Source organism: Tribolium castaneum, chromosome 6 (genome assembly GCF_031307605.1).
Source record: "Tribolium castaneum strain GA2 chromosome 6, icTriCast1.1, whole genome shotgun sequence".
NCBI classification, from domain to species: domain Eukaryota; kingdom Metazoa; phylum Arthropoda; class Insecta; order Coleoptera; family Tenebrionidae; genus Tribolium; species Tribolium castaneum.
In genome coordinates, this window is record NC_087399.1 from 4681557 (window position 1) to 4689572 (window position 8016).

The 8016-nt window shown below is 33.7% G+C and overlaps 1 protein-coding gene across 1 annotated transcript; it reads left to right on the top strand.

Moving 5' to 3' along the window:
* Positions 1–4607: 4607 nt before the first annotated feature.
* Positions 4608–7557, top strand: LOC658222 (uncharacterized protein). Its single transcript, XM_971182.5, has 5 exons — positions 4608–4749; positions 5159–5246; positions 6244–6520; positions 6579–7055; positions 7302–7557. Exons 2-5 carry the CDS (start codon positions 5199–5201, stop codon positions 7475–7477), a joined length of 978 nt encoding a protein of 325 aa, XP_976275.1. The 5' UTR covers positions 4608–4749; positions 5159–5198; the 3' UTR covers positions 7478–7557.
* Positions 7558–8016: the final 459 nt, after the last annotated feature.

Here is an 8016-nt window from a genome sequence, read left to right on the forward strand (position 1 = left end):
AAGGAACCCCCAGTGGTCGAAAACAATATGTTTTCGTAATTGAAAAGTTATTTTTATCATTTGGGTTAGTGGTCATCTATTACAAGAGCGAGGAACGTGATAAGAGAGAGTAATTAGAGTGGAACCTCGCTTATCCGAGTTATAGGGGAACCCTTAGGATTATCTACAAGTTTGATTGTTCCAATAATAAGCAGAACAATTAGCAAATTGATGAAACTCTAAAATAAAGACTTTTTACCGATTAATTTGTCTTTTTTCTGTTCAAATTTACGCACATTTCTGAAGTTTCTTTATAAAATATGATAAAAAAATGAGAATAAGTAGTGAGCCGGATTATGGGAACTCGATACCTAGAGTACAATTGAACTTAGTCTAGACCACAGATTAGAGCCACTTATCGTAATACAATCTCTTCTAAAGATGTTGTTTAATTAAAAATATCTAAATAGAAAACTAAAAATGATTATCTAGGTCTAAGAGATAAAAATTATCTTATATGTATGATAATACGTCACTACTAGTAAGGCCCTTTTAGAACACTTTATTTCTTTGACCATTTTGTCTTGTTTTTAAAGAATATTTAATAAAAAATAAAAATTTAAAAGATTTTTTTGTTTGGGTTTTTAATTAATGAATATAAAACGGTTTATTAATTATTCATCTATCGAAAGTAATATAACTAAATAGTAGGTGGATGTATGCAAAAGCGAAAACAAAAATTAAGTAATTAAACAATTTTCTCCCCAAACAAAGAAAGTGAACAGATTTTTTATGTAAATTCATGCAAAGTAGGTACACAAATACAAATTTCTAACAATACAACATAATTAACAATTACTCATTATTTGGGATAAGAATATTAAAAATACGATTTTAATATTTATTAAGTTAATTTAATTAAAGTTCACTGATAATTTCATAAGATAAGATCTGTTCGCGTTTTCACACGCATCGTTTTTTCGTGCGATTCTGCGATATTTTTCCAATTACGCGACAAGGTTCTTCCAATTTTCTTGAGAATTTTCCACTACAGGAACAATACAAACAATTAGTTTTATCGCATTGATTGCTGAAGAACATTAAAAATTATTCAGACAGATAATGAATTAAATCGTTTTGAACCTCATACATACTAAGGTCATGTAGTGTGCAACGAAGTTATTCTGTCGCAATCCCATGTAAAAGACATCCTTGTTAAAACACTCTCACGTCCCGATTCACCATTTTTCGTACATTTGTAATAACCCGAAATTGCCTTTGGGGAAAATTAATTTATTTAGAAAGGCGTCGGGAAGTAAAACGTAACAAAAAATGAGCTTGTTTTACCCAAATTTTTGAGAAAATTGTACAGATTTCACCAGTTTAGGTGGCTTATTTCTTGTCTGTTACTTTTATAGCCAGCGTTTGACAATAGACACATTCAAATCCAAGTTTCATAAGTTGTTAACTGGCTGGTAAACAAATTAAAATTGGAGTCAACAATTCATCGGTATTTCTCTAAGGTTTTACTTGTTTTGTAATTGTTTATGAGTCTTATGACATAGGAATTCAGATATCTGTAACGCGAAAAGGCAATTTATAAAACTTGTTAAGGAAACGTAAACATTAAAATTATTTTTAAGTTGTTTTACGCTCTTTTTTCCTCCGTTTACTAAGTAATGTTTATCGTGTTTATTATTACTAAATATATGTCGTAGCGGCTACTGTTATATTCCACCTGTTGAGAGGCCATTTAAACGATCATTATACGTACAAAGAGCAGAATTATTTTACTATTTATCGGATGTCAACTTATACAAGTTGATTCTACAATTTTAAAATTGTTTTTATCTCTCCTGTGATTTTCAGCACGTTTCTGACCGAAAATGAACATAATTTCTCCAAAAATCACCAAATTTGTGTATTTTTTAATAAAAAATAGTGGACATGCGCAAATCCTACCGGATTCACAGTGCTCATGATTTTTATTAACAATGTTTTTCGGGACTTTACTAAACAAATTCAGTTAAGTAAAAAATTTTAGAGATAAATTAAATATTTTTGTTTAATTTTTTTTATAATTTAAGAAGTTAGTCATCTAAGGATTTAACGCTACAGTTTGAAGTTATGTTTCAGCTTTACGTTCATCTCTTTTTCTCTCAAAACAAAAGGGATTTTTCATTTATTAGGATGTGTTCTTCCGTTTACAATTTGGTACCTTTACGTACTTTGACCCTTTGCCGCATTATTTTCTTATTTCTGTCAGTTTTATGCTCCGCTTTACGTTTATACGTCTATATGTTCTCTCAATCTCTTATTTTTGCTTACTTGTTGTTTCACTTACCTTTTCTACACTTTTTTTTATAGAAAAATTGTTGCCGTGATCCGGGTTCGAACACCCGACCTCCCCCGTCGTAAGCGGCGCTTATACCACTGAGCCACCAGGGCCCCAGGTACTGACCGTCTTTTGCAGATATTTTAACACAAACTTTTTAAACAAATCAACATTACAAACTATATAATTGCAATAATTCACCTAAAACGCAAATACTTTCAGTTCAAAAGTCGGAGAATTAGCTTGAGAAACATTTTCTTTCACTTTTTTTAATTTAATTTTCTAATTTTTCACCAGATTTCATCAAAAGATACCGGGCGTATAAGTTGATTCTACAATTTTAAAATTGTTTTTATTTTTTTTGTGACTTTCAGCACGTTTTTGATCAAAAATAGACATAATTTCTCCAAAAATCACCAAATTTTTGTATTTTCTAGTCAAAAATAGTAAACGTGCGCAAATCCTACTGGATTCGCAGTGGCCATGATTTTTATTAACAATGTTTTTCGAGACTTTACCAAACAAACTCAGTTAACTAAAAGTTTTTAGACATAAATTAAATATTTTCGTTTAATTTTTTTATAATTCAAGAAGTAAGTCATCTAAGGATTGAACGCTAAAGTTTGAAGTTATATTTTACCTTTACGTTCATCTCTTTTTCCCTCAAAACAAAAGGTATTTTCTCTTTATTAGGATTCTTACGTTTACAATTTGGTGCCTTTAAGTACTTTTACCTTTTGCCGCATTATTTTCTTATTCCTGCCAATTTATGCTCCGTTTTACGTTTATACGTCTATGTGTTCTCTCAATCTCTTATTTTTGCTTACTTGTTGTCTCACTTACCTTTTCTACACTTTTTTTTATAGAAAAATTGTTGCCGTGATCCGGGTTCGAACACCCGACCTCCCCCGTCGTAAGCGGCGCTTATACCACTGAGCCACCAGGGCCCCAGGTACTGACCGTCTTTTGCAGATATTTTAACACAAACTTTTTAAACAAATCAACATTACAAACTATATAATTGCAATAATTCACCTAAAACGCAAATACTTTCAGTTCAAAAGTCGGAGAATTAGCTTGAGAAACATTTTCTTTCACTTTTTTTAATTTAATTTTCTAATTTTTCACCAGATTTCATCAAAAGATACCGGGCGTATAAGTTGATTCTACAATTTTAAAATTGTTTTTATTTTTTTTGTGACTTTCAGCACGTTTTTGATCAAAAATAGACATAATTTCTCCAAAAATCACCAAATTTTTGTATTTTCTAGTCAAAAATAGTAAACGTGCGCAAATCCTACTGGATTCGCAGTGGCCATGATTTTTATTAACAATGTTTTTCGAGACTTTACCAAACAAACTCAGTTAACTAAAAGTTTTTAGACATAAATTAAATATTTTCGTTTAATTTTTTTATAATTCAAGAAGTAAGTCATCTAAGGATTGAACGCTAAAGTTTGAAGTTATATTTTACCTTTACGTTCATCTCTTTTTCCCTCAAAACAAAAGGTATTTTCTCTTTATTAGGATTCTTACGTTTACAATTTGGTGCCTTTAAGTACTTTTACCTTTTGCCGCATTATTTTCTTATTTCTGCCAATTTATGCTTCGCTTTACGTTTATACGTCTATGTGTTCTCTCAATCTCTTATTTTTGCTTACTTGTTGTCTCACTTACCTTTTCTACACTTTTTTTTATAGAAAAATTGTTGCCGTGATCCGGGTTCGAACACCCGACCTCCCCCGTCGTAAGTGGCGCTTATACCACTGGGCCACCAGGGCCCCAGGTACTGACCGTCTTTTGCAGATATTTTAACACAAACTTTTTAAACAAATCAACACTACAAACTATACAGGTGGTCTACGAGTAATAATGAGCCTGAAAAATTTTTGAAGCAAGCAACATTACATTTCATAGTTTACGTGGACTAGCCTGTATTAATTGACAACAAATTGCTTAACAAAAATAACAATTTTGATTACTCTATTCCAAATGATTCATTCCTTTGAAAAAGCAAGGACTCGCGGCATAATTACAACGTTAGTAGATCATAAGTTAAAAAAATGCATAATGTTGGAAAAATAACGATGAGTTCGTGACGGGAGTGCCTTGTTTTGAATTGTCGTATGATTCAATTCTTGGCATTTTTCCTGCAAAGAAAGCCCGGCCCTGAGCCACATTAGGGGCTTTTCGACACACAAGAAGCATTTTAATGTTTACAACTTGAATTTAAATGAATGAATGGAACGTTTTAAAATAATTGTGTTCCAAAACAAGTGCGTTATTATTGCTTTGGTGGAGGAGCTATGGTGAGGGAATTTACAATCGTCCGCGGTGTTATGGTGTCAGTAGTTATCTTTTAGATATGCGCGCAGGTTGAATGCTTGCATATTTGTGCTGATTCAAAAACAGGAAATAAACAACGACAAATTCAGGTAAGTCACTACCACCATATTTTTTCCAAAATTCCGTTTCGGCAAAAGTAACTTCTGAAATAATGAAACCGAGTCGGTCTTCAACTCAAAAATTGACTATAATAAAAATATTTCACGCTTACTCGAGCGGTCCCCCATTTACAATCTCGAATAGCAGTGATTAGGGAAATTGTTAAAATTGAAGAGAAAAGAAGAAATGTCGATGTGACTGATTCTTTAGCAATCGGTGTCAATAATTCGCGCGAAATTTCTAATTTTTCTGTTTGAATAATTTGAGCAGAAAAAGCGGCGCTGAAACCGCACTAATTTCACTTCCTATATTCGCTAAGAAATGCAAAGCGGCGTTTATGGCCATTTCAAGGTAAAAGTAATTGCTAGAAAAATAATAATTTGTTCCATCATATTACAGATCAGGGGACAATAAGGAGTTATGTTGAAAGGCTGAAGTCATGGCTATTAATTTTGATAGATGGACCATTTTGAAGTTACTGGAAGTGGTAAGTGCATCAACAATTAAAAAACTTGTCGCAATTACCAGTGACGCACTTATAATCGACAAAAAATAAGCAGAGTTTGTCATTGGTAGCAAGTTCAAGAACACGCCGCAATAACACCGTAATTTATTAGTTTACCCCGCAATTATAACATTATAAATTTCCAAAGAACCTCAAATAACACAAAGATTAAGAAATATTACACTTTTTGCCAAGATTACACGTTTTATGTAGAATCTTAATTTGGATCAATAGTTTTTGACAATTTTTTTGAAAATATTTTGAAAAGCCATAAAGATTTTTTTTACTTTAGTTTCATAAATTGTTTATTCTGAAACTAAAAGTAGTTTTTTTATTGGTAAAGCCCAAATAATTAAAAAATGAAGAGGAACAGATTTTGAAAAGCTAAACTAAAACAAAAAACTAAGCTAAAACTAAACAAAAACAAACAACAAAAATAGAAAATAGATTTTTTTATTTTACACTCGTTTTACAAGACTTAAGACTTAAGACAGCACTCATTCTATTGGAGCACTCCTTTGTCGTGCTCCAAAACCATTCGCGCCACAATAGAACGTCTTATAACCCGCATAATAATATACTATTGGTAAATGGTAGTATCTAACTTTAGAATTTGCTCTGCTGTTTAATATAACTTTTTTGTTTTTTATTTTTTTATTTTGTTTTATTCATGCTTTCTTTTATTGATAACAATATTATTAAGTGATTTTGAGACATTTGTCCTACAGAAAATATTTTATGCCTTGTGATACGTTATCAATCAAGTGTTTATGATCATTTTAAAATTAAACTCGAAATTAATAACTGACAATAAAAAATGCGACAGTTTTATGTGTTTGGTCAAAATTACTAAAAATCATGTTTTTTGCACCTATTACTGTAAACAAACAAACCAGGCCTTCATAATATTTACATATAATAAAATTTATAGCTTCGACACACAAATTCCGCAATTTTGGCTTGAAATTTAAATTTGCAGGCATCTACCATAGCTTGTCTCGCCTTTAAACGCGTAACGGACGATGAAGCCTCCCGCCTTTTCCTCTACCTCCAAAAACTTTCACGCGAATGGCGAATTTTAAACAACGTGACTTGGGACAACGTGGGGGCTGCTGTCGCAGACACCACTTATGGTGGCTACTTAATAATAACCACAGCTTTGTTCATCGGGCGATTAACCGGAGAACTGCCCACCCAAAAAAGGATAACTGAGTTCGTGCTGCTCGGAGTGGGCACTTTATTGTTTATTATTTTAGGTATGTTTCCTTAAGCGATGTTTATAATTGGAAAATTATAACAATTAACCTTCGATAGGTAGTTTAGAGTTTGCGGCATTGGACTCGGTTCCGGAAGATCTGGTGGACAATGCCGCCGTTATTGGGACTTTGACTTTGGTCACTGCCGCGTTGTTTCTGCTAGATATGGGGGGACCTAAGGCGAAGAAGAACAATCAGCAGTCGCAAACCCCGCCCAGGTCTGTCAGTAAACCCCAGGAGAGTAAAACCACAGCCCAGCAAGTGTACGAGATTGAGAAAGATGTGGAAAATGAGAAGAAACAGATGAAGGGGTTGGAGGAGACGCCGAAGAATGGGCACTTGGGTAATGGGTTTAAGTTAGGGGATGCGAACGGGCGGTATAGAGACAGCATGTACAAGAAGATTAAAGACGAAAAGCCGAAATCGTTCGATATTTACGGCAAAGATATGCACAAGGACAGCGATACTGACGAGCCTGACGACATCCCTCCCAAAATGGAGGAGCACTCCCCTGTTTGGAGCAAAATCAGAAAGGGTAGACACTTCTAACTCCTCTCGTAGAGTAGAGAGGTGGTGGAGCAACAATAAGGCAAAATCAGACTGTGTTCGCGTTTTACTAACTAACTAACACCCAACTTGCTCTTATTTTGCTTTATTTCAGTGGAAAGCCATATGTTCACACTAACACAAAACTAGTTACTAACATTAGATAGTTTTGTGTTTTAGTGTACTGTGTTTTGTCAATAAAAGCTCTTGACAATTTTGATCGTTGTCTTTTCAGGACAATACGGCAAATACGATATTTTGTCCCCTTCTTATCTCTATAAAGAGAAACCGGAATCGGAACCGGAAAGACCGCCGAGTAGTCCTGGCGATCCGGGATACGTTCAGTACACGGCCCAACACTGGGGTGAAACCGTTCAAAAAACGCCAAGACATAGTCCGACGCAGGTGTAAAGTCGAATGAGTGTTCCTTGTTTTTATTTGTGTGAAGCTGGTTGTAATTTTTATTAATATATTCGACTTGTTTTTATTAAGTTACGTGCGTTATTTTTTCGGGTTGGTTCAAAGGTACAGGACTGTGACGAGAGTAGTGCACGTGGGGATATCATTATCTAGGTTTCAAGGCCGTGCCGGCGACAATAATAGACGATTTGTCAAGGAATGGACTTTTTTTAAGAAAAACTGGCCAGCTTTTCGTGATTATATGCCATTTTAATCAAGCGAAAGTTTGGCATTTTTAGGGTGGGTAATACAATATTAATTGTGAAAGTTAATAAATTTGGGACCGACTACTGAACTCATCGGAAGTTTTATTTTTATTGTCTTATGTTACTTTCCTGGGTATATAATCATACTCAGAACCATTAATGTAATTTGCCGATTACTGACCTCTCAAATCTCACGGTCAATAATAACATTTCAGCCCTTGTGGCTTATTACAGCTTCAGCTTATTACAGGATTGCAAAACTACATAAAAAGGACTCTCTTCTCT

What these genes read in the sequence shown, in the direction of transcription:
- LOC658222 (XM_971182.5), top strand. Translation starts at nt 5,199, where the DNA reads ATGGCTATTAATTTTGATAGATGGACCATTTTGAAGTTACTGGAAGTG. An exon ending in TTTTGAAGTTACTGGAAGTG is followed by an intron (nt 5,247 to 6,243) that starts GTAAGTGCATCA and finishes TTAAATTTGCAG; the next exon opens with GCATCTACCATAGCTTGTCT. An exon ending in TTTATTGTTTATTATTTTAG is followed by an intron (nt 6,521 to 6,578) that starts GTATGTTTCCTT and finishes AACCTTCGATAG; the next exon opens with GTAGTTTAGAGTTTGCGGCA.